The sequence below is a fragment of the Panthera onca genome, chromosome F2 (genome assembly GCF_046562875.1).
Source record: "Panthera onca isolate mPanOnc1 chromosome F2, mPanOnc1 haplotype 2, whole genome shotgun sequence".
Taxonomy (NCBI): domain Eukaryota; kingdom Metazoa; phylum Chordata; class Mammalia; order Carnivora; family Felidae; genus Panthera; species Panthera onca.
Window position 1 is genome coordinate 57,339,103 of NC_138356.1, and position 27,681 is coordinate 57,366,783.

At 34.4% G+C, this 27,681-nt stretch overlaps 1 protein-coding gene and 1 pseudogene across 2 annotated transcripts in view; both read right to left on the reverse strand.

The window, feature by feature from the left end:
• The window catches only part of CSMD3 (CUB and Sushi multiple domains 3), a 1,245,616-nt gene that overhangs the window by 264,482 nt on the left and 953,453 nt on the right, over positions 1-27,681 (reverse strand). For both annotated transcript variants that reach the window (XM_078441978.2, XM_078441977.2), the window contains 4 exons: positions 25,717-25,908; positions 18,418-18,556; positions 14,999-15,186; positions 1,998-2,192 (listed from right to left, as the gene is read on the reverse strand). In XM_078441978.2, the coding sequence (XP_078298104.1) occupies positions 1,998-2,192; positions 14,999-15,186; positions 18,418-18,556; positions 25,717-25,908 (714 nt within the window). The remainder of the gene's footprint in view (positions 1-1,997; positions 2,193-14,998; positions 15,187-18,417; positions 18,557-25,716; positions 25,909-27,681) is intronic.
• LOC132664869 (small ribosomal subunit protein mS31 pseudogene) lies at positions 886-1,506 on the reverse strand (annotated as a pseudogene).

Below are 27,681 nucleotides of genomic sequence, written 5' to 3' on the forward strand. Positions count from 1 at the left end.
TAAACCATCGATTCAAGCCAAGTTTTAATTGGCTGTTCTGTTACTAACAGAATGACCATTTAGTAGGTAAGTACCTTTTCTTTAGTTCTTACACAACATTCTGAAGTAAAGAATTTCAAATACTCTCATTTTACAGATGAGAGACTCTAGAGAGGTTAAATGACTTGTTTAAGTCAGAAATAATACACACATAATTCAAATACATGAATATATTATATAATTAAGAAAAAATACTATGTGTACCAGACATCAAAAATCTATTCTTTTAATCATCAGATCAAAATTGTTTTTTCTCACTGCAACTCGTAGTAAGAAATATACATTACCTCATTGCAAATATACTCATATATATCTACATGCACACACACACCCTCCACACACGTATTTATTGTATTTTATTTATTTCTTTATAGATAGCTGAAAAGAGTTCCACAAAAAAATATTTATCCTTACTATGGTCTTTGGATTATAACATTTTTCTCTTCTTTTTATGTATTTATCTTTTATTTTATTTTATTTTATTCAATGTTATATCAGTTATAAAAATGCTGGTCACGACCCAGTGAATTGATTTTATGACTCACTGGTGGTGACCTATAGTTTAGAAAATCTGCTCTAGATGATATCATCTCCATGTCAGTTTTGTACAATGCATTGGGATCATTCAACTGATGAGGGAGTCTGTGGTAACTTTCCAAAGTGATATCATAGTTTTTCTCTCCTTACTGAACTGTTTTTTTTTTCCCACAGTATCTCTGTACTCATAGACTTGTATACAAGTATATGATTTTTCAACATGCAGTATTATTTTATTTAGCTATAAAATCCATCTCCAAAAGCTTGAAATAAAAATTTCCATGGTCTGCAAATGAACTGTGCATTGCTTTATTTTAGAATGTCCTGTTTTTCAGTAAAATAATGTTTCAACCACTGTGTTGGACTTTTCTAACACTCAGATGTGCATTTTAGAAAGAACATGCGGTACTGGTTCCATAAAGTGACAAATTGGTCCTTGTTGTGAAAAATCCTCCTGGTATTTATCCAGAAATATATATTCATGAACCATCATCATCACAACTCCTTCATTATTCATTGGGGACTCCCACAATCTTCCCTCCTGTGTCCACTGAATCATCTTTTCAAAATTCTGAATAGGCTGTTCATTTACTGTGGCTAAATGCTTAGCAAATTCCACACCCTAAGTGAAGGTGCCATCTCTGTTTCTGGTGCCTCTTCAGTAACTTCCTTAATCTCAAGAACATTAAGTGTCTTCCCCTTGAATATATTTTTCCTAACTTTTTCTAAGATCAGCTGTCTTCTCCTGGCTGTGATCACTGTCAGTTCCTGTATCAAGTTGAATCTGATGCACTGGTCTGGTACTAACTCTAGCGGTGGCAGTTACATATCTGATATGATGTTACTGAAACTAATTTTAGGTCTTCCTCCATTTTACTGTGTCCTTGAACCTTCCCCCTGTTGTGAGACCCGCCTCAGCAGGTCCAACATGGTTGTCACTTCTAGGCAACTTTAATTTTTAGGAAAAATGTGTAGTTTGGATAAAGATTTATCACCAGTTCTTGATCATATTTAAGTCATTGCATTTATCTATGTTGTTGAAATGTCAGTTTCAGTGTATTTGTTCTTCCTTTACTCAGCCAGTATCTTCTGAGCACCTAATTTTCTCAGGTGCTCCTCTAAGTCCTGAACACAGAATAGAAAAAGGCAATATCCTTGTGCCAGGGAGCTTGCCTACAATAACGTGTGCGTTGCTTTAGAGACACCTGGGAATATAAGTACTTTCCCAAAACCATTTCTTTAATGAATCCAATTTAAAAATCCTTGATAAAATCTCTGCCTGGCCTATATCACACTTTTAGATTGAATGTTAAGTGGTCAATTTTTAAAAATATAAAAATGGGTTTAAAAATTTCTGATTCTGTCTCAAAATAAAAGCTCAGACAAAAAAATATATATATATATATACATATATTTCTTACCATGACAACTTGGTAAGGCTCTATTCCATCCAGGTCTTCCATCATCTCCCATGATACAGGTGAGTGTTGAATAACCTTGAAGAACGTAACCAGCATCACAATAATAGGTGACTGTTGACCCTAATTTATAATCCATTCCAAGTCTGGTGCCATTCATTATATTGCCTGGATCAAAGCAGGACTCTCGAAGTTTTGCTGTAAAATAGTGTTGATATAAAATGAATTGTTGAAAACATTATTTTCCACGAAAGTTTTACTATTACTTCATTTCTACTTCTAAACAGACGGGAAAGCACCAGCACTCTGTCCACTTCTGTTTGTGGGCTCAAAGTACAAAGTAGCCCATAATCATATGTGACACTTTGCTAATTCATATTGATAAGTAAGAGCATAAAATTCTTCGCTGGACTTTTAATTAAAATTAGTATCTAATATGCAGTCAAACATTGGGTGTTAGAGTTTATTATAAATTGTGTGCAATAATATTTATAAATGCATACATATTTTCAAAGAATTATTTTGGAAAAGAAGCAGGATTTATTTATTTATCACTGCTTTATTTAAAAGCTCTTCCTCCATATAAAGGACACCCATTCCCTGTGACTGAACCTAGAAATGATACTACCACCGGTGTTGAGCTCAGCTCATTTCACCACTGGTAGGAAGGTGAAATCATTTATTGTAACCTACCTCCTCTAGTCACCTCCCATGTCTATCAGAGGTCTGTCTATCCATCATTAAAAAGCAGCAAAATCTTTATGACATCCAAGCCATGATCTTTTTGGACAGAGAGCCTATGTTAAAGCCAAGTGCTTTTAAAGCTAACACAAATTTAAAATTAAGTCCATTCACAACAAAGGAACAAAGGAACTAAAAGTTCTCTGTGCACCCCGATAGTGAACTAAAGAGGATGACAGAACATTTTGAAAACATGTAGAGAAACACAAATATCAGTTCATCCATTTTGGGGAATAAGCTCTAATACAAATTGTTGTTAACAGATCTGAGCAATGCCTTAATATTTCCATATTAATATTATTATAGGTTACTTAAGAAATAATACAAAAATGTAAGGGCCATCACAATTTCAGGATAACAAATATAATTTTCTACATTAGAATTTATTTTATGTTAATGGGAAATCAGGAGGTGGGTGTATCTCTGCATATGACTCATGGAATCATTGGGATTTAAGTCAATAATGTCTTCGTGTTTGGCTCTCACAGAAATTATTTTATTATCATATATCCAAATCTTCTTACCTGCAGCAATAGGAATATATTTCTTCCATTCATAAAACTTTACAAAGTTCAAAGTACTTCAACATTCATAGAAAATGAGGAGAAATTTGTGTTTTATAAATACACTAGCAAGATTTCTCCCAATTCAGCTAAAGAGGCAATGGCAGAATCAACCGTTTAAATGATTTTAATAGAATATCAGAGGAACGAAGTTCTGCTTTTTTTCTTTCCTTCTTTCCAACAAGTACTTAAGAGCCCACACTACCCAGTGAACTTTGAAAATATAGCAGTGCACATTCAGAATATATTTTGGCACTCATGGCATTTACAGCTTATTAGTTCTATTAAATGAATACTTGTAACTCTCAAGAGTATGACATATATGGATGCATTCAGGAACCTTGCTGGAGAACTGACATGTAAGCTGAACATGGAGAGAGAACGAGCTGACTAGGTGAGGGACAAGGCGGGTGAAGGAAACAAGTGTGTAAGTTGGGGAAACCTGATTCCTGAGTTTCAGTCCAAATCTAAATAACTTAATCATCTCCCAAGTGCACACACACATGTGCGCGCACACACACACACACACACACACACACACACACACACACACACACAATTTGCACCCCATAAATTATACTCAGAGTTCACGATAAAAATTACTTCTCAATCCAAGAATCTATATTTCTTACTAGGTAAAATATTCCCACAATACCGTTTTCCAGAAACAACAAGCAGTGTGAATACTACTTTCCCTTGAGGGAAAATAAATAACTGAAATTGCTGTTTAAAAGGATTCATCTCTTTGGCAACCCTAACCACCTAATATTCCTCTTTTAAAAAGTTTGCTTTTTTCTTCTCTAAAGTTTTCCCAATAGTTTCAGCGACATATCAGTGAATCTGTACTGCAAATGTCCTACTTTTTGAGGAAAGGGAAATATGCCAAAAAGTTAAATATATTGCCTCTGCAACAATTTTGTATTGCTAGCCTCATTTTGAGAGGATTCATTTACCTCATTACTATGTTTACCTGCTACTTTAAATCCTTGGTGACTAGCTGTCTATGGATAATACTGCCCTTGTTTATTTCCATGCCTGCCATAGCAATTATCTGTAAATTTTGAAAACGTCTGGAGAATCCTTATGCAAAGGTCTAGGGGGTAGATGGGAAGGTAATTTGAGTTTTTGAAAAAAAAAATTGTGAGGCAGACAAGTTGATAGTGTTATTTTTATGAATAATTAATTTTATTTACCTTCATAGTAGATTGCCTACTGAATAGATCCTAGGCTGAAGTGTCCCTTGCCTTATATTCTCCAAAAAAAGTACCTAAGAAGTCTGCTACAAGATAGAAGTAAACATAAGACATAAAGCTTATACCTTACCTATGGCTTTTTAAAAAATTTTTTACAAAACATTTCTTTACAGAATTTTTCTACCAGCAATGAAAATATCCTAAATGCTAGAGCACCTGGATGGTTCAGTCAGTTAAGTTTACAACTTTGACTCAGGTCATGATCTCGCGGTTCATGGGTTCGAGCCCTCCATCAGGCTCTGTGCTGACAGCTCAGAGCCTGGAGCCTGTTTCAGATTCTGTGTCTCCTCTCTCTCTACCCCTCCCCCACTCACACTCTGTCTCTCTCTCAAAAGTGAATAAACATTAAAAATAAAATAAAATCTGGGAATGCAAGCTGGTGCAGCCACTCTGGAAAACAGTATGGAGGTTCCTCAAAAAATTAAAAATAGAACTATCCTGTTACCCAGAAATTGCACTACTAGGTATTTATCCAAGGGATACAGGTGTGTTTTTCGAAGGGACACATGCACCCCAATGTTTATGGCAACACTATCGACAATAGCCAAAGTATGGAAAGAGCCCAAATGTCCATCGATGGATGAATGGATAAAGAAGATGTGGTACATATACACAATGAAGCATTACTCGGCAATCAAAAAGAATGAAATCTTGCCATTTGCAACTACATGGATGGAACTGGAGGGTATTAATACTAAGTGAAATTAGTCAGTCAGAGAAAGACAAATATCATATGACTTCACTCATATGAGGACTTTAAGAGACAAAACAGATGAGCATAAGGGAAGGGAACCAAAAACAATATGAAAACAGGGAGGGGGACAAACAGAAGAGACTCATAAATATGGAGAACAAACAGAGGGTTACTGGAGTGGGTGTGGGAGGGGGGATGGGCTAAATGGGTAAGGGGCATTAAGGAATCTACTCCTGAGATCATTGTTGCACTATATGCTGACTAATTTGGATGTAAATTGAAAAAAATTAAATTAAAACAAATAAACTAAAAAATTGAAAATAAAATATCCTAAGTGTTTAATGAAAAAACAATTTGATATTAGGAACCAAAACTGTGGTTTAAAGAAAATTCAGTTGGAAAAATTAAAGCTTTACTATGTTTCTGTTTCCATTTTATTCCTGAAACCTATGGATGTTGAGATCACATTACATATACTAAGTGTAATATCTACAACACTATGAAGTTTATCTTACTTTGTATGTGTGTTGAGTTCATACTTAGTGACTGATTTATAAATAAATATTTTCTTTTCTGGGAGAAAAAGAAACATACATATTTTTGTTGTTAAAGGCATTTTTACTTCAAAATTTGTTTCCACATATAGCTATATGCTCACTAAGGGACCATTATTCTGAATAATGTCATCTTGTGGATAATCAAAAGTGGTTATATGTTATTTTTGGTCTTGAAGGGTAACCAGACTGTATAATATCCTACTGCCTGTTATTTCCAGGATGGTAGACATGTGTGGATGGACATTTATCTGCTGGCATGATTTCAGAAACTGAGAACTAAGCTCCCTTCACGATGTATATGCATTATAATTCCCTCATCTGATCATACTCAGTCCCCAGAGGCCTCCCTATTGTAGGCAAGAGCATTCACATAAGGCCGGATACAGGCGCTCTTAGAGAATTAGGATGAGCCATACATGTATCTCTTTTATTTTGGGAAGTATTACACAATTGACCCCAGACTACCTCAGGGTAATAACTGAAATGTAATAAGTTGCTCTATGGAAAAAAAATGGTATGTTAATTTAGAAAGTAATTTATGATACTTTTCAGGTTCTTATAGCAGATGGCTAATTTATACTGTATATAAACAGTCAGTCATAAGTCTTTCACTGTCCATACTGGTGCCTATAAATTGACATTCCCTGCCAGCTAAAGCACGAGCTACCAGCAGTTTCCCTCCACTGGCACAAAACTATATATTCTCTCTCCATCAGAATCAATACATTTTGTTAAAAGAATACAAATTTTACTACTGTATGAGCCACATTTGTATAAATGTTATAATTATAAATTTTTAAGACATACTTATTAACATTATGATCTAAAATGGTCCTAAAGTTAAAACAATGCAAATGAGAGTACTGTTTGAACTCTAAATATTTATTCAATTGTAAATCTGTTAACGTTGTATCTCATTAAAATTACAATGGAGACTAGGCCTGCCTGATTTAAACTCTTTGTGAAGACATTGCTTTATAATTAGCCAAACACCTCCTTTCACCCCCAGACTTCCACTTCTCCACTCCAATTTACTATTTTCTACCACATAAAGGCATATCCACAATTTGCTTTAGATAAGCAGAAAGTAGTATTCCTTCCAGAATCCTTGTTAGCAGGCTTGTGTTTTTGCAACGTTCACATACAGGATTCGTTCATTGCACGACTATTGTGTGTTTGCACACAAACAAAACTAAGATTCAGTATCTACTTCAAGGGGGAAATGGAAAGATAGATATGAAGAAGGCAATGATAACTATACTCTGGTGTGAGCTCTAATAGAGGTAGGGGTTGCTTTTAAATTAAAGGCCTACCAAAAACATTATGGATTTAGAGTGAGTCAAGACTTTAAAACTTTACTTTTCAGTGCCAACAGAAACCAACATGCATAAGTGAAGGTATGGAACATGTATTACAAATGACAAAGGAAAAGCTTTTTACTATTCCAGGCCTCAATGTATATGTCAGTTTATTTTGGGGTTGCATATTTTATAAAAATTCTGAGATGTTTGTCTACGGCAGAAAGAAATATAAGGGCCTATTTATTAGCTTTAAGAAACAAAACAATTAAAGAGGTAACATGTTTTGAATAAGGATAGGAAATAGGGAGGCTGATGAAAAAAGGCAGACCCTGGAGATCCTGAACTGGGGCATGGAACTTTCCTATGGATGAGAGTCCAGAGAATTAATTAGGTTGGATTTGGGGACTAGCATGAACTTAACACTAACATCGGCAAGAAATACTGTCTGGAGTATAAAAATAAGACTTCATGAAATTGTGTGTAAGTAGGCATTAGTGTAGTAGCTGAGCATGGTAGGGAGTAATTGCAGGGTCCAGGGAGAAAGATTGAAGTTCATGGAATGACTATGTATTTCTCTCTGTTTGACTTTTATATTTTTATTTGCTTTTACTCTAATAGTAATAATAATTTATATCATTTTCTGTAACTATTTTTAATATATATATTAATGTTTTATTTTAATGTTTATTTTTGACAGAGAGACAGAGAGACAGAGAGAGAGAGAGAGAGAGACAGAGACAGAGACAGAGACAGAGAAGGAGGGAGACACAGAATCCAAAGCAAGTTCCAGGCTCTGAGCTCTCAGCACAGAGTCCAATGTAGGACTCAAACTCAAAGAATGTGAGATCATGACCTGAGCAGAAGTTGGATGCCCATACGACTGAGACACCCAGGCGCCCCTCTGTAACTCTTTTGAATAGTCTGATCCTTAGCTTTGCCATTTGTAAAATAGGGATAGAGATACTTATCACTTATTTGTGTTAGTTTTAATATTTCTGTTGCATTTATAAATGGTCCTGCTCATGGGAAGGATAGAGAGAATTCATTAAAAGGAACTAATCATTGTATCTAGAATATAGTAGGTACATAATGATTAATTTTATCTTTTAAAAAAAAAATTGCACTTGTGGTCCTTTTCCTATGACACCATAAATCTTAGGAATTTTGGAAATTTTGGAAATGATGGGACATGAAAATGGATCATGCTGGGAAATAGAAATGGATAGAAGTTAGTTAAGAAAAAGGAGAGTAGGTTTTATCTCAAGTGTTTAATTATATGGACTTAGGAATGGCTACCTGGAATGTTAAGTAGAGAAAGGATTGTGAGGTTAATTCCAGTTTTCACAAGAAAGCATGCTAGAATCAGTTAGTACCACCTGCACTAAGCATGGTAGTATTTGTGGAATTTTTCCTGTATCTTTTATCCTAGAGATCTATGGAAATGTTTTACAATAGAATCTAGCTTTACTGACTTGATTACAGCTTTCTTGTTTTTCTTTCCTTCTTTGTTTGCTTCCCCCTCTCCTCTCCTTTTTATTTATTTAATTTTTTAAATTATTATTTATTTTTGAGAGACAGAGCGTGAGTGGGGGAATGGCAGAGAGGGAGACACAGAATCCAAAGCAGGCTCCGGGTTCTGAGCTCTGAGCTGTCAGCACAGAGCCCAATGCGGGGCTCCAACTCACAAACCGTGAGATAATGATCTGGGATGCTTAACCAAGTGAGATGCTTAACCAACTGAGCCACCCAGGAGCCCCTCTTCTCCTTTTCTTTCCTTTCTTTTTCTTTTGTTTTCCTCTTAAATAGGTCTTCTTTATAAGCCTGTTAGCTTGCAGATATAAGTAGCTATTCCTAAAGAGCCAAGTTCTCCTTATAAAATGCAGGACAGAGATGTATCTCTAAGATTTCTGATTTTTCAGTAATGTTATTATTCTATGATTCTAATTATGACTTGATTTCAAAATGAGAAGACACCTCTTTAGGTTGCTCAAAATCAATCAATTAAAGAATTACCAAAATTATGGTGTGTAAGCACTTATTCTAAGGTACTATCATATACTGGTGAATAACAGAGATCTTGCTCTTAAGACGCTTGTATTTTAGTATATGTGTAGGGAGTTAGTGGAGTAAATGGGAGTGCAGAGAGTAAATAAGCAAGTAAAATTAATTGGCACTATTTCTAAGGAACTCTGATGCAAAAAAAATCATAATGCTGTGGTATTAGGACAAGTTTAGAATTATTGATAATAAATCTCTGCATTTTAAGACTTTTGCAAATCAGGTAAAGATGTACTTAGAAAAAAAAATGTAGCCACAAAAGTTCATATTAGAAGAGAAAAAATTCGGAAAATTAGTAAGGTAAGTATTTATTTCGATAAACCTGAAAAAAGAGAAAGCAGAGATGCAGAGAAAATAGACAGGAAGAAATACTATTACTAACACAAGAACCAAACGTTAATAAAAAACATACAGCAACAAATTAAGAAAATACTGCGAATATTTTATGTCAACAATTTGAAAACTTGGATGAAAATAATTTTTAGGAAGCCAACTTTCAGAAATCAAAGATAAAGTAGAAAACCTGGATAGATTTATAACCACTAAAATTCTACTACCTCAGATCACCAAGTCCCTAGTTCTACAGGGAAGTTCTCACAAATGTTTGAGAAACAGATGATCCCTATCTTATACAAATTATTCTAGATATTAGAAAAGTAAGAATGCTCCCAAAGTTGGGGGATTGTATAGTCTTGACCAAAACTAGACAAAGACAATTATATAGGAAGGAAAATCTATAATGTAATAAGTAATTTTATAATATATTTTTATAATTTTATAATAATATTTAATTTATACAAAGGAAAACCATGTGATATTTTCAGTAGCTGATGAAAAAGTAGTTGATGAACTTCAATCCCAGAATGATTAAGGAATTTTTAGTAGATCAGGAATGGAAGGGAACTTCCTATAATTGATAAAAAATATATCTAGATAGTGTAACATTTTGGATAAGCATGTCCATTGTGGAGCCCAATCTGAATCAAATCTTAGCTCTGCCACATGACTAGGCTAATTACTTAACCTTGTGCTAAAACTTCTTCATTCAGAGTAGTAAATGATTTTTATATATAAATAACCTTGAAATGTCTCTGAAAACAATGAGTTAAAAAATTTCAGCCCTTATTAACATCGCCCCAACCAATAGAAAATACTTAAAGGTAAAACATTAGATGAATTTGCTTCAAAATCAGTAATGACAGAAGAATGATGGCTACCACTGTTTAATTTGGTATGATACTAAATTTTTTGCCCTGATCATTAAGCCAAGGGGGTGAGGGGCGGGGGAGTGTATAGACTAGGAAAAAACAAACAAACAAAAAACCCAAAAAAACAAACAAGAAAAAAAGAAACAGAACTGTCACTGGGTACACGGAAAATCCAAAAAAAATCCATTAAAAATTATGATAACTAATGAAAGAGTTAAGAAGTCTTGCTAGATAACTAGCTACAAAAATCCATGCATTAGCAACAATGAATAAAATCTAATAATAAAAATATCATTAATTACAATGGAAACTATAAGCCATTTAAGATTTAGATGAGAAAACTTTTATAAAGAAAATTATAAACTATTACTGAAAGACAATGAGGAAGGTATGAGTAAGTTGAGAGATATGCCATAATAATAGTTGAAAAGACTAAGTATCAGACATCAATTTATTTCAAATGATTTATAAATACAATGCAGTACCAATGAAATTCAAGAGGCAGAAAGAACTTAATTCTAAAATCTAAATAAAATTTAAAAAGGTTAATAGAGACCGGGACAATTTTGCCTACCTCATGTCTACTTATTTTAAAGCTATAGTAGTAAAATTCAGAGAAATCTTGGCTTGGAATAGATAAACAGGCCAATAGAACAGAATAGACAAGTCAGAAACAGTGATAGAGAGACTTGCTATTTGAGAACAGTAGCATTGTCTTGTCAAGAAATGGTGGTAGGTCCATTCACACAAAGAATAGAATAAAATAAAATTAGATTCCTCAGTTACAGAAAAATACTCCACACACATGAAAAAGATGAAAAATGAAAGGCAAAGCTTTAAAACTTTAGAGCAAGTTGAGGAAAATGCCTTTATGAACTCCACATGAGGAAACAAAATGCCTTTTTTATTTTTTTATAATTTTTTTTTAATGTTTATTCATTTTTGAGAGACAGAGAGAGACAGAGCATGAGCGGGGAAGGGGCAGAGAGAGGGAGACGCAGAATCGGAAGCAGGCTCCAGGCTCTGAGCTGTCAGCTCAGAGCCCGACGCGGGGCTCGAACTCACGAACTGTGAGATCATGATCTGAGCCGAAATCGGACACTCAACCGACTGAGCCACCCAGGCGCCCCCAAAATGCCTTTTTTAAATCAAGGCATAATAATGTTTCAAGGTTTCGTAGCCTTCACAAACTATGAATAAAAGGAAATGATAAATATAGATATTGACTTTTGAAACTTTTATACAGCAAAAGAAACCAGAAAGAAAGTGAAAATGTTTGCCAAAGATGGTGTAAGATTTTTACTACAACATGGAACATGAATAAAGGATTAATATCCATAATACAAAAAGAATTTCCTATAAAAAAAAAAAAGAAACAGGCAACCTACTAGAAAAATGTGCAACAGTAGAAATATGCAATTAACAAAAAGGGAACCTCAGTATAAAAATAGGAAGAAGATGTTCAGCTTAATAGTAATTACAGAAAAGACAATAAAAATGACCATGAGATACATTTAATACTCATGAGGCTGACAATTTTCAAGCGTGACAAGAGCACTGGATTTTCAAAAGTGTGGGGTTCCTTAAAATCACTATCTTGAAAAGATAGTGATAATGCTGCAGGTTGCAGCATTATTTACAATAGCCAAAACATGGAAACAACCTCAGTGACGCAACAGATGAATGAGCAGAGAAAATGTGGTTTATCTATACAATGGAATACTATTCGTCCATGAAAGAAGGAAATCCTGCCATTTGGGACAAATATATGGACCTTGAGAGCATTATGCTAAGTGAAATAAGACTGACAAAGACAAATACTGTGTGATCTCACTTATGTGTAACCTAAAAAGACAAACCAAACTCATAAATGCAGATAACAGACTCGTAGCTGCCAGAGGCCAAGATGGAAGTTGGATGAAATAGGTGAATGGGATGAAACGGTACACACTTTCATTTATAAAGCAATGTATGGCATGGTGACTATAGTTAACAATAGTGTATTGCATATTTGCAAATTGCTAGGAGAATAGATCTTAAAAGTTCTCATGAACACATACACAAAATGTATAACTATATGTAGCTACACATAGTTGCCTAAACATTGTGGTAATCATTCACGATATACACATATATCAAGTCATTATATTGTACACCTAAAATTAATATAATTTATATGATGTTATGTGTCAATTATATCTTCATTTTTTAATATGAAGTTTCTGACGTGCTTTCCTTGTTGTTGAAAATATAAATTGGTATAACCTCTTCTTTGAATAACTAGGCAATATGGAGTTAGTCAAGAGGTTTATAGTCTTTGACCCAATAATTCCACTCCTGGGCAGATAGGTACCTTAGAGACACTCTCACAGTTATGCTCAAGAAGGCATGCAAAAGAATGTTAATTTCATCATGATTCATTTCTGGTAGTGAAAAACTGAAACAACATGTGTCTATCAGAAAAATCTGTAAATTAACTGTGGTACAGTCATATGATGGAATATCGTAAAGAAATTAATGAACTAAGCCTACGTATCTCTATTATTGATAAATCTCAAAAACAATGTAAAGGAAAAAAACAATTTTCACAAGGATATGTACCTGATGGAAATAGAAAATTTTTATCAAAATAGGATGAAGGATATGTACATGATAGAACACATTAAAATACAGGGGCGCCTGGGTGGCTCAGTTGGGTAAGTGTCTGACTCTTGATTTCGGTTCAGGTCATGATCTCACAGTTCATGGGATCGAGCCCCATGTCAGGCTCTGCACTTCATGTACAGCCTGCTTATGATTCTCACTCTCCTTCTCTCTATCTCTCCCCCACTCTGTTGCTTTTTCTCTCAAAAGTAAATAAACATTAAAAAAAGAAAATATTAAAATACCTGTAAGCATACATTCATGGAAAAATAAGTAACATATTAAGAATTAGGAGGGAACTATGATCAAAAGGGTAGGACTAAAAATAGTCTTGACTGCTCATTATGGTCTGCCTGGATAGCCAGCTAGCTTGGTCCTACCCATTGTATAGTGTGGAAAGGCTCTTCCACATAGAGAGATTAGTTTGGTACTTAAGTTCAACCTGGTGTAAGACCAATGCCTCCTAACCCATTGTTATAAGGCCTAAGCTTCTCCAGAGGGTTTGGAGCAGCTATCATGCCTCGGGCCCCAATAAATAGCTGGGAACCCAAATCCTCATTGTCTGGTATCAAACACCTCGTAAATTCTTCCACTGACAAGGCCATTTTTTTTTTTTCTTTTTACTTTCCTCTATAAGATGAGAGACTCATAGAGGGCTCAACCTTTCCACTATAGTGAAATCCACACCATGTCCATGTCCAGGAGATAACTCGACCCTGGCATGCATTTCCAAATTTTGTTGGAGATATTGGAGGATTCCAAGCATCCGTATATTGTTAATATGTGAGTTTTCCCATTTCCTATAAAAGATTTCCTTAACCCATGTCATGTAAAGTTGTGTAATTTACCTTTACTTCTTTTGATAGACCTGAAGAGACACACCCTTGTTCTACAGCAAATGCAAAAGGAATTTCTAGTGTATATATAATATTATATTTTTTAAGGCAAGAAAAGAGAGATCTGAAGCAAGTGTGACACAATATAAAGGTCTGTCGGATTAATGGTGGATAATTTGAAGTTTGTTTTTTTATCCTGTATAATCTTCAGTTATTGAAAATAGTTCATAATGAAAAAAAGCCAGGTGGCAAGTAACAAATCCTAAATATGTCTTTTTAGAACTCAAATAATATGATAAATTATAGGTATGTCCTTCATAAGCTCAATTATTGAAAAAAACAACATGTTTTAACTTTAAACAACTAAGACCTATTTATTCTTATAGTCACTGAACATAAAAATTACAAAAAATATATTAATAAATATCCATTGGGGTGTCTGGGTGGCTCAGTTGGTTAAGTGTATAACTTCGGCTCAGGTCATGATCTCACAGTTCGTGCGTTCAAGCCCCACATCAGACTCTGTGCTGATGGTTCAGAGCCTGGAGGCTGCTTCAGAGTCTGTGTGTCCCTCTCTCTCTGCCCTTCCCCGCTTGCTCTCTGTCTCTATCAAAAATAAATAAACAATAAAAAAAATTAAAAAACCACATCCATAGGCATTGTAATATTGATTCCTCTAAATACTTGAAGAAATACTCTAAAATATTTTAATTATCACTATATTTTACTCTCCCTATTCTGAATGTTGACACACTTAAATATCTTTAGACATTTTCTGAAATGGAATTATCAGTATACTTTGTTCTCCTTATCACTGAAAGTAGTCTCTGAACAAACATGAATGAATCTTCAGCTTCCAAAAATTTCATCTTTTCAAAAATATTTTGTGGTCTTAGCCAACTACCACAATGTACTAACTGCTAACTTGTTTGCCTGATACATTTCCTTTGGTAGGAATTAGGGAAATGCTAATTTCCTTCCTACTGATAGGAAAAGTCTACATTGAGAGCTCTTCTATGAGATGAATTGTAGGCAGTCTGTACTAAGACATACACATATAACTAACCATTGACAATGACCAACACAGAATTAATCTCCTGTATAAAATACACTCTAAATCATGCTGCAAAAATCAAATGTTCACATTTACCTTTATATTCTAAATGAAATCCAGTGTAACTAACAGATCCATCACTCCGAAAAGCCAAATGCATGGTATTTGAGCTGCTCTCTATTCTCTCTGGTAACTTGCTGTCTTGAAAACTTCCAATCAGCGGGCTATTACTGTCTGGTCCATCGTATATGTAGAGGAAGTCATAATTTGGCTCTATGCTAAAACTAAAGAAAAAGAGAGAGAGAGAAAAGGAATTGGAATGGTTATTGCTGAAGTATTAAGTATAACAGTCATATAATCATATATTAATTCAGTCAACATCTTTAAAAATAACAGACTCTGCCAAAGTAAGCTAACTTGAAAAGTTACCTGGCAACAACACACTGAATATGGATATCAAAACAGTAGAAAAGAGAAAGGACACCTTGATATTTTCAAATATTTGTAAGTTGGCCTTGTGTCTACAAGGAATACAAATGATAGTAAGGCAGTTTATCTAATGAAAGGGTACAAGGTTTGAAGTCAGAGATATAAGTTCGAGCCTTGCTTCTGCCATTGTTAGCTACATATCCTTATGTAAATTACTTTATATCAATAAAATGTGGAGGACAGCATCTAATTTTAAAATTTTTCACCCAGATATTTTGCATCATGAAAATGTAAACTTTTTCCTTTGTCAATGGTATTATTTGCCTTGAACTTCAAAACTTACAAGCATATTTGCTGTTTAAAATTCAGCTCTACATAGCAGATTCAAGCAGAAGTTTGAAATACAAAACTTACATTTATTTTACTCAAATGAAGTACTGAGTATTGTATTAGGAATTATTTTCCCCCAGGGTAATATATTTTCTTCCTCTAGAAGTTGATGTAAGAGAAATCAAACCCACACACTGTTTGTCAAAATTAAATAATGTGTAAATAAGGACATTTTAATGTGTAAATTATTCAAGTCAATGTTTTGAATTGTAAAATTTGCATCATAAATTTGCCTACACAACCTTCAAAAGTATGAGAATTGTCTCAGAATGGTTACAGAATCCATATATTTAGAAAGCAAAAGACACACAGTCATTTGTTTCTCTATTACCTAGTTCATAATGTAACAGAGAAAAAGATGGACTCAATTGGGTCATTAAGAAAAGTCAAGTTCACGATATAGAATAAAATCGGTAAAGCTTGCAATTGTTAAACATCCATCAGTGGAGAAACTATCTTGTCAAATTTTACCATCTTTGCACATAAATAAGAAATTTGGTTAGGTAAGAAATGTTCTTTCCAAATCTACTGGATTTATAGAGGTTAAGTTTCCACAACAATTCTAATCCTTAACATGTGCATGTATGAGGGACAGGAATCCAGCTACTTTACTTGTGCATTAAATGGTGGTGAAGAAAGACTGGTAAAATGCAGACGTTTCCAAACTTTCCACAAATAAGGAACCCTGTACCATGAGATAATTAGGGGACCACCACATCGTTCTGTCCTAATTTATTTAGTGTACCTTCACACATCTAAAGCAATTGCTCTTGAAAGCTTTCAGTGGATATGAGGCCTAAAGTTTGGTAACTTTGGCTGTAATATAGCAGAAATCAGACGAGAAGACTTTATTTTGTTATTTACTACCCTTCTTCTGGGATAAAACACAAACTTTCTAAACTTCATCTCTTTCCATATTAAGATTTGATCAGTATTGCAACTTTCTTACCTATGTCACTGTTGGCAGAATCACTTGAAAGAGGTGCTTTCTAAATGATATGATGGTTATGTATTATCCTTAGAAGCCCCATAAGCCTATTAACAATGGACTATCATCCATTTTTTTTAAATTTCTAGTTTAGGCTTAAATACTTCAAAATATTGTTTTAAAACTTCTTTAAAAGTGAGAGTAAAACAAAGAAATATTTTTAAGAAAATTTTAGAATCTTAGCTGTAATGACTCCTTTTCCTGAAAAAAAAAAAAAGAGTGCATTCTAATAGTACCTCCTATTTTACAAGGCAGTTTTATAAATATTAACTTGGTCTTGTCAATAATCCTGTGGTATAAGGAAGGGATTATCGTTTTCATTTTCCCAATGAGTATGCTAAGTGATCTCCCTAGGGTCAAATAATAAATGACAGAGCTGGAAATCAAATTTAGGTCATGTATTTTGCCTAATATAGCCTTCTACCACTCATTTATGAACTACGATACTTTTATAAGCCCACTAAGGCCTTGTATCATTCAAATAGACATTTCTAATGTCTATACTGCCATTTCCCCAACTGTAAAAAGAGTATAATAACTTCGGCAAATTGTCTCAAAACTGGATCCTGGCATATGACTAACACTATCATCGTTGTTTCGTGATTACCAATGATCAATTGTATCACTGCAAATTATAAAAATAGAAAGTCTGTATATTTACACTTTTTCACATTTGTCTGAGCTCAAATTAGTTTTTAAGACCAGTTTTAAAGATTTAACTTTAACATCTTACGTAAATTCCAAGCAGCTTTAACATACTGGCAGAAGGAAAGGCTGTGTTACCAGAGCCAACATACATCAGTCTTGGACACTGAAGGTTAGGAACATTTCTACTTAGGAACTCCTTGAATTGCTGATACCTAACACCTCCCATAGAAATATTAAGGAAAAGCATTAGGCCAGGTTTTGTGACAATTGGTACTAGTTCCATGTGAAGAAACAGGTTCATTGCAAAAAGTAAGGCACCGGAGGTAACACAGATGGTGGTGGCTGAGTTAGAGCTCAAAGTCAGCTGCCTTCTTTCCCACACAGGAGGCTGCATCTTCCACCACTTCTGTACTAAGCCTACCCTGCTACTGACATTGCTAACTAACAAATGCAAAGTCTGGAATGCTGTCTTGTAAAGCTCTATCATGAGACAAGTTATGCTGAGAAATCATATGGGAGTGATTCATCAAATTCTTCTTTGTCAACTTGACTTAATGAGATCACCAGAAAAATAAGAGGTAGAATGTATGTTTTCATAAGCCCAATGGTGATGCTGCACAATATGGGTACTTAGAGGCTATGAAAAGATTTTGGGTGGTACACAAATAGAAGGAAAAAAATTCTGGGAATACTGACCTTTTAATCTTGAGTTTTGGGAAAAACTGAATTTTTTGAAGCAGTGACAGTAAATACAGGGAGAGAGGAAGGGTTATAAAGAGATGACATTTCATGAGAGTGAATAAACCTCTTGACCTTCAACATGTTTCCTCCACACAGAAATCTGGTGAAGATGCTCACCCACTAGGCCTTCAGAGCTGCACGAGCACCTACATCAGTACACAAGGCTTTGAAAAGTGTTGATTGCAAAGTATTGGTGTTGGAATTAATGAAACGAATTAAAGTGTCATATACAGAAACAAAACTTTGCCTAGTGTGAATGCTAAAGTAAAATAACTATAAACGATATATTTTTTTAATGTAGAAATGCACAGGAACTCACCTGATAAATGCCAAAGAGATAACATAGTCTGTGTTGACAGTGATAGTCCAGTCACAGTCCCTGCTATGGGGATATGGATGAGGGAAGTTTGGTGAAAGAATAAAGCCTGAAGATCCTGTTAGATTGCCTCCGCAAGGTGCTTTAATTTAAACATACAAACAAACAAACAAACAAACAAAACCCTTAAGTGATTCATAAAATTTATTAGCTATCAGTATCTGTGCAAACACTTCTCTAAAAAAATTTAGAAGGCTTCATATAGACCTGACTTTTTCTAGTATTGAATGCTTGAAAACATGGCATTGTCTTTCAAGAAAGACCATTAAAATATTAAATACATATGTACATGGTTACAGTGAATTTAGCTTCTTTACTGGTTTCAAAAGAAAATAAGAAATTACATATGTACTTCTCTCTCTTTCTATTGCTATTTGGTTTCATGTAAAAGATAAGCATTGAGAAGAGAGGTGTAGATGGTTTTCCACGGTTGCTAAGAAAAAATCTGAAGGTCTCAAGAAAAAGTAACAAAACAAATCAAAACAAAATCTCTAATAATAAGTGGAATAATGGGATATGAGACATTTGGCTCATTTTCACATTTTCCCTGGTACATTTTTTTTTATGTATTTATGGAGGAAGAGTCTTTGGCAATAGTGAATGAATGAGAATGGATAATTATCTGAGAACCTACAGCACTTTACAATAAAACATTCACACTGAATATTACCATATCGCTAAATTCTAGTTGTCTCATTTGTTGATGAAAATAGACAGACACTACAATTATTACAGTCCCAAACAAAGGTTTCTGTAACACTTCAATGAAGAGGCTCAAAAACTTGTGAGTGAAATTCAGGGAATCGATTCTTTAAGGGATTATTGTTGAAGTCCAAGTTTGACAGTTTATGATAAAATAATATACAGAATCGGCAGCTTTAGAAAAAATAGAGACATGAAGATATGGAGGGGCCCAGTTGAGTGGGGCAGCGGGGGTGTAAAAACACACATATACACACACAGGTGAGAGACAGCTTGAGATCATGATCTCATGATGTCTCATAAACATAATTAGCACATCAATATTCTGAGTTTTAAAATTACAGTTTCCTCACATAAATCTTACCATTCAATTATAAGGCATTTTGGATTCTTTTGACAGTAACAAACTGGTTTTGGAAGAAGGAGAATTTTATTTGGGGCATTTTAGAACTTCATTCTTTGCCTGAGTCTAGATATGCAAAATCATCACTATAATTTAGTAATTTTTGCCAACTATATTATGGATGTCTATTACATTTTTCCACACCCCTCCCCTCCCTTTGTCTCAGTGTCTCAATGACAGTAGATAACCTCAGTTCCTTCTCTACTGAGAATATTTATTTGCTCAGACTTAATTTATTTACCATTGCTTACCTATTGCCTGCACATCTTTGTGGAACTTATCAAATGATGAGACATAAATATGTCAACTTTCTTCAGTCTGCCCTCTTCAAATTTCAATGTCCCCTGAATATTTCTCTTTACAATCAGAGGATAGAGTCCCTCCTGTTAATCAGGATAACACCCTTTACCTGGTCACATAATCTCTCTTCCTTCTCTGGATTCTTGTTTCCTTTGTCACTTATAATCTCGCTGCTTCATCGCCTTTCTCTACAGACATGCTCAGATCTCTTTCATCCAAAAAATAAAACAAAGTTCCTTATGACCTATTTCTTTTCACCTTTTATTTTCAACTGAAAATGTTGAATTTTACCCATTAAGAAATCTCCTCACCCTTTCATGTTTGGTTAAATGGCCTTACTGTGAAGAATCACCCTTACCAATATGACTCAGATAAAACTCACCTATGTATTAGATAGGACCCCTTGAATAAGCCCCCTTATTTTCCTGTCATAAGACTGTAGATTCCTATTCTTTGACTCAAATGAGTAGCAAAATTCACTCGTTAATCAGAATAAAATACATGTAATGAAACATTGGCTAACCTTTTGTCCTTCCTCTGGGCCCCTGAACTTAGGCCCCCCCTCAGCCTTGAGCCAGCATAGAACTCCTCCTGAGGACAGGATGGGCTTGGAAGATATTCTCTGCTCTACTGATTGATTAAGCCACACTTTCATCCTGCTCCTTACACCTGGTTCTTTCTAGCCTTGTATACTCCACTGTCGATGAGAAGAATCCCTTTTGCTTAACTCCTGAGAAACTTGTAGATCTTACAGTCACAGTGTTTTCCCAGTTACAATGGTTCACCCTCAACATGCACACTGCAATAGTTCTTTATGAATAAAAGTGTCTCCTATTTATTTATAATTTTTAAAAAAAACTATAAGTCTTTTGGAAAGGAGATCTAATCTCATGAGCTCTTTCTTCAGTTGGATGTTGTATTTACTGATAGGCAGACTAACATGGTTAGCGAAGCAGGTCATCACCCGGAAAAACTCTCAAAGAAAAACACCAAAGTATTCGTCCTGGGAAAACTTCTCTTCAGATTTAGAATTGTTTTCCTTTTAAATTATATTTACAGAGACACAACAACCTTTTTATTGCTTACAGACTCTCAATGGCTTTCTTAGGTTCTTCCCATCTCTCATCCCCTCTCCAAACACTGCTATCTCTCTCAGTTTCCCTGTCCCCAACACATTCGCTTCTTAGACTACCCTGAAAAGACTGTTGTATTGATTCATTTGATTTTTCTCTTCATATCTGTAGTCTTCTTCAGGGTTGGCTTTCACCTTAAATTCACTCTCCTTGTGGCAACTCCACTTCCAATTTTCTTCTAGTGTCTTTTTACAGACCTCAGTTTCATTGCCAGGTGTCTCTTTTTCCACTTCATCTTATAATTGTAATATTCTCCTGAGGTCCTTGCCTGGTTGTCTCTGATTTCTGCTCCATTACATTCTTCCATGTTGACAGTATCCCATTTTTTAATTCTAAGCCATATGCCCAAATGTTTACTGGCTACCTCTAATTGATAGCCTATGGGCACATCAAACACAGAATATCTGACACATTCAGTCCTCAACTCAAAGTGGTTTCTTCTTTTACATTCTAAGTTGTTTGATTAGCACTATCATCCACCTATATTCCCAGGCTAGAAGTCAAGAGTCTTCTCTTTTCTTCACTGCATACATGCATCCAATCCATCAAGAAACACTTATAGATCCTCGTAGATACATTTCTACCTATTCCTCTTTCTTTGCCTACTACCATATTTCTAGATCTGATTCTTATCTGCCTCCTGAATTATTGCAATGACTTCTCGTTTCTCATGCCTCTGGTTTCTGCCAACTCATCCTTCTCCCAATAAAAAACATCTAATCATACTGTGCCCATGCATACAGTCCTGCAGTTATTTCACACTGCCTACAGGTAATGCCCCAACTCCAGTGTAACTTTTATGACCTGACCTTTGCAACTTTTCCAGTTTTATCAACTACATAATTTGCACTCAAACACTATCAAAATGCTTCTATTCTGGCACTTCTATGCCTTTGCCCATGCTATTTATTTTTGGTGAAAAATTTTTTTCTCTTGTACACTTATGTAACTCTTACTTATGTTTCAAGATTCGTCACTGCCTCCAGAAAGTTTTCCTGGAAATTCCCAGTCTGGGCTGAACTTCAGCTCTCTTCAACTTACTCTAGTATGCACAACACCTCTATGTTGGATCTTTTCCCTGACCATCTTTATTTAAATATTATATTCAGGTGTTTGCATTCATCACTAATCTGTAAGCCAAAGACTGTGCCTTATATGTTATTTAAAACTTGGGAATCAGTATATACTACACTTTCCATAAATGTTTGTGGAATTGCTAGTGGTTCTTCATATTGATTATGAAAACAGTAAAGATAACTAGGGATGAATGAACAGTAGAATTTGTAGCTCTGTATTTTGATAAAAATAATAGCATATTTTGTTTTTAAAACTTGCAAAATTATATGTGAACTTGAAAAAAGTTATAAAAATACGTGTAATAATGGCAAATGTATATATGTATGTATATACAAATAAAAAACAAGAATGATAGCAAAATGTTTTTTTATTTTATTATATTTTTCTTGCTTAGGTAGTGGGATTACGTATAATTTGGGGAAAGCTAGGAGAGCAATTTTGTTTCAATTTTCCTTATTTTTCATAGGGAAAATTGGTCTTTTTAGTTTCCAGAAATTTTATACATATACATATGTCCATACATATGTTTATATCTTTTATCACAAAAGGTATGGGGAATTTTTTAGTACAGGAAAATATATTACATGTATTTTAATGTATCTTACTGGATATTTTCCATGATCATAATATAATTTAGGCATAAGATCATGTAAAATTCTCTTGATTCCGTTATTTATTTATCAAAGTTTTCCCAATATATTTCATTGCTGTAGTTGATTTTGCAAATCTACAAAAGCCATTGAGACAAGCAGAGATATTATCTGACATTTGTAAATCCAAAATATTCAGTGAGTAAAGAAAATTTCCTTTTCCTTAAATATACTAAATTTTAAATAGCACTTGGAAAATGCATTTTAATTTTTATGCATCTAATCATCAAGCATCCAGAATAAGATTCTCCTTAAGTCAAATATATTTATGAATTAAATTTTCAGTTAGGTTACATGTAATTCTGACATTAATGATTTGTTCTGAGTGTAATTTGTCAAGAGGCAGTTATACAGGCAACTACTGATAACTATTTGGCAATTTTCTTAATTTTTCTGACCCCATTTAGTTTTATTTGTGTGTACTGACTTTAACAGCAGCCCACCCGCACTAATGTCTTTGTTATTTACCTTCATATGGAGTGGGACTACTTTCCCTCTGGCAATGTCAAAGTAATCTTCACATTGTCAATTTTGTTGGAATGAATTCTATTAACTTTCTTAAGATGACGTCCTTCTATTTGGTACTTGCTTTAAGGCTGACTACTTCTACATGCAAGCAAAATGCTTTATACTCTAGAGTCTGAGACATAGACTTATAGAGTTTCTAAAAAGTTCAGGGTTTAATCTTTGGCATAGTATTTCCAATCACAGAGTTCTTTCTTATCAGTTTCAGAGGTCAAGATTTCTGCAGCCTTAGCAATTTTTCAAACTTTTTTTTTTTTTTTAGGTTATATTTTTTTCCTCAGAAAATCTCTAATGCATATCCTCTCCCCAAGCTATTTTTTCCTACCCCCCCAAAAATAGTACACAGCACCATAATCCATACAAAAACTTTCCACAACCTGCTCAATTTAAGTAAGATTTAATGGTCCACTATTTTTTCCCCTAGAATTAGGATTTGCTAGCTGAAGTCTTATCTACAAAGAATTTTGTAGGCTGGAATTTTATAACAGTCTACCACAAAACTCTCCTTTCCTTTATGTTTTATATTTTTCTGTATTCTTGAATTTTAGTGTAAAGCTGTTCAATATTGTAGGATTCTGAATATACAACATTTGACATTACATAGCCTTCTAATAAGCAACACTCTTTAGGTTGAAGAATTATAATAAAGCAAATGTTCTACATTCTACAGTCAGTCTGGAGAGTTCTATCATTTCTTCTTTACACCAAGATTCTCTTTGTGAGATAGTCAAATTCCAATTGTTTAGAATGTGGTGTTTTAATACAATTGGAATTTTTTAGGTTAACTGAAGAGTAAGCAAATGAAAAGTTCATTTTCTCAGGCTCTTTTTCTTGGAAAGCGTTTCTTAACTGTATTTTGTTCCTTGCGTGTATGAGTGTAGTTATGGTAAATATGGTAAATGTAAATGACTGATGATTTAGAATCTTGTAGTGGTACATGAAGAACAACATAAGTCTTTAACTGCAATAATGAAGAGTAAAGGGAAATATGGCTAAATCTGAACTGGTTCAAGATATGTTCTTATTTGGTATGTTTTTTCCAGTCTTCCTTTTTTTTTTTCTTGTTATTTGCCTCATTTTCTACAGAAGTCTAAAACTGTCTCTTCCCTGTTTTGAGCTGGTAGATATCTTGCTTTGTGCATTAAATGTTTTCTTTTTAAATGCCGATGTGTAAAATACAGAAAATGTGATGAGAAAATGTAGATTTTTTAGTTTTCATTTCACTAGAAAGTAGGTTCACAAGAACAGGGAACTTCTCTGTCATGCTTTACTGCTTATTCCTCCATGTTCAGAACAATGTCTAGGGCACATTGAATGGCTAACGAATTTTAGCTTGCAGCTCTTGCATAAGAAGTTACAAGATGGGGTAAAGGAAACCTGAATAATTGAGTGCTTGTGTTTGTTCACTTCTCACTGATGTACTAAACACTCTTTCTATTACCATGTGACTCAAAAAATCATTATGAATGATCATTGAAAATGTATTTGAGTTGGATATATGTGAATAAAAATAAAGTTTTCTTTCCTAAATGTGCTAGGTTTTCATATGCTGAGCGCTATAAGAAATAAAACCATGAACAATGAATGAGTGAATATGGGATCTTCTTTCAAGTTGCTTACAGTGTAATTTTATTTTATCAAAATAAAAACATATTTTTTTTTAGAATTAATGAATTGAATGTAAAGCCAAAGCTTTGAAACTAAACAAGTTTCAATAAAAATTTTTTTGAGAAGAAATAGCCATTAGAGAGGCAAGATGAATATGGCCCATTTTAAATGTAGAATCTGCATCAACTCTTTAAGTTTTAAAAGCAGTGCATAACTACAATTATATAGTAGATAAGGGATAAATGAGACTTTTCAAGAGCTTTGATCCTTAACTTTTAACTTTTCCTCCTCCTCCTCCTCCTCCCCCTTCCCCTCCTCCCTCTCCTCTCCCTCCTCCTCCTCCTCTTCCTCATTCTCCTCCCCCTTCCCCTCCTCCCTCTCCTCTCCCTCCTCCTCCTCCTCCTCCTCTTCCTCATCCTCCTCCCCCTTCCCCTCCTCCCTCTCCTCCTCCTCCTCCCCCTTCCCCTCCTCCCTCTCCTCTCCCTCCTTCTCCTCCTCCTTTCCCTCCCCCTCCTCTTCCTCCTCCTTCTTCTTCTTCTTCTTCTTCTTCTTCTTCTTCTTCTTCTTCTTCTTCTTCTTCTTCCTCCTCCTCCTCCTCCTCCTCCTCCTCCTCCTCCTCCTCCTCTCCAAACTATTGAGAATCTAATGAAATTGTGGACTCTCCCCTTAGGGGGAAAAATATAGTCATTTAAAATTTTGTGTATTTTTTTGGAGGTTCATAGATTTTTGAAATCTTAGATCCTGTATAGAACCTATTCTAGAATACTGTGCTTAATAACATCAGCACCCATTTTATCCATTGTTTGATACTTATATAAAACTTTAATTGTTCTTTAATTCGTACCTATACAGACTGGTGGGCTGGGCTGCCAGAAGTAGCGATTTTCTACCTGAATGCAGGTTATTCTTTCCTCTCCTTGAAGCTCATATCCTGGGTCACATTGAAAAACAACAGTGTCCCCGGGTTCTCGTCCATCCCCATTTCGAGTCCCATTCATGGGAACCCCTGGGTCACGACATGCAGTAGCAACAGAACCTATCAAAAGACAAAAACAAACCTTTAGTTTTGATGCTACCAAAGTCAATTTCAAATTTCCAGATCTTACAGTTTAGAACCTTCCTCACATCTATGTGCTTTTAGAAAATTAACTTTAAAAATGCTTGAGCCAATTTGTAAATGCCTGCACAAAAAATAATTTTAACTGGGTTTTTTTTTGTTAACTTGTGTGCTTACTTGTTTCAATAAAGGGCACGACATTTTAGTAGCTAAATAATAGGTTTACTGAAGATTAATAGATGCCATGTGAAAAGATTGTGCAGAGGATGAAAAGAAAGCTGCAGACCGAAAGAACATAACTGTAAGGTACATATTCCACAAAGGACTTGTATGTAGAGTATATAAAGAACTCTTACAAGTTAACTATAGGCAGAGGGGGAGGAAGAAGAAAAAATCCGATTAAAATATTGACAGAATACATTCCAATGAAGAAGATACTGGATGGTACATGAAAAGATGTTCAACATCATTAGCCATTAGGAAAACACATTTTAACATTGCAATGAGATATCACTATATACCAATCAGATGGGCTAAAATAAAAAAAATAAGATAACTGAATGCTGGAAATATTATGGAGAAAATGAAATTACTCACGTATTGCACTTGGGAATGTAAAATGTTACAGCCACTCTGGAAAGAAGTGTGGTAGCTTCTCACAAGACTACATATGTGCTTACTATACAGCTTAGTAATTGCACTCTTGTACATTTATCCCACAGAAATGATGATTTATGATCATATAAAAACCTGAACACATATTTATTTATAGAAGCTAAAAAGTTGGAACAACCCAATGTCCTTCAACAGGTGAGTGACTAAACTGTGTACTCATAACCTTGGAACAGAACTCAACAATAAAAAGGAATGACAATACGTATGACAACTTAAACAGTTCTGAAAGGAATTAAGCAGAGCAGAAAAATACAATATCAAATGGTTACACACTGCATGACTTTATTTATATACTATTCTTGAAGTGACAAAACTAGAAAGCTGGAAAATAGATTAGTGGGTACCAGGAGTTGTAGGAGGAGGGGATGGAAGGCAGTGACCATGGCTGTAAAAGATAACATGAGGGATCCTTGTGATGGAATGTACTGTGTTTTCACTGTGGTGGTGGTCATACAAATCTACATAGAGCTAAATAAGCGCACACACACACACACACACACACACACACACACGAATATACATAAAATTAGTAAACTTTGAATAAGATCGGTAGATTGTATCAATGTCAGTTTTCTGGTTGGGATATATGTCCTATAGTTATGCAAGAAATTGTCAATTCAGGAAACGGTGAAGAGTATACAGGATCTCTTTTTATTACTTCTTAAAACTGAATATAAATCTAAACGTGTCTAAAAATGAAAAGTTAAAAAAATCATTACAGAAAAGGGGAGTAGTATGACACCATAGGAAAGGAACTGTTCTTCTATACACAGTATATGACACATTTAATAATAGTTAACTCCAATTATTCAGGTTAATGGAACAAAATATTATGTTGAATTATCATGAAGTGGATTTACCCTAAAGCATATGGCAATTAAGTATCAAGACAAAGAACCTATTAAAATTTCCATTTAAACTATTAATAAAACTATATTCATAAATATAGGATTTAGCACTTGTATAAATTATTTTTTTAATTGCATCTTCAACTAATGACACAAATTTCTGGATTGCAGATACATAACTGATATTCACTGATTCATTCACTTATAACAATATATTCCAGGCATTGTG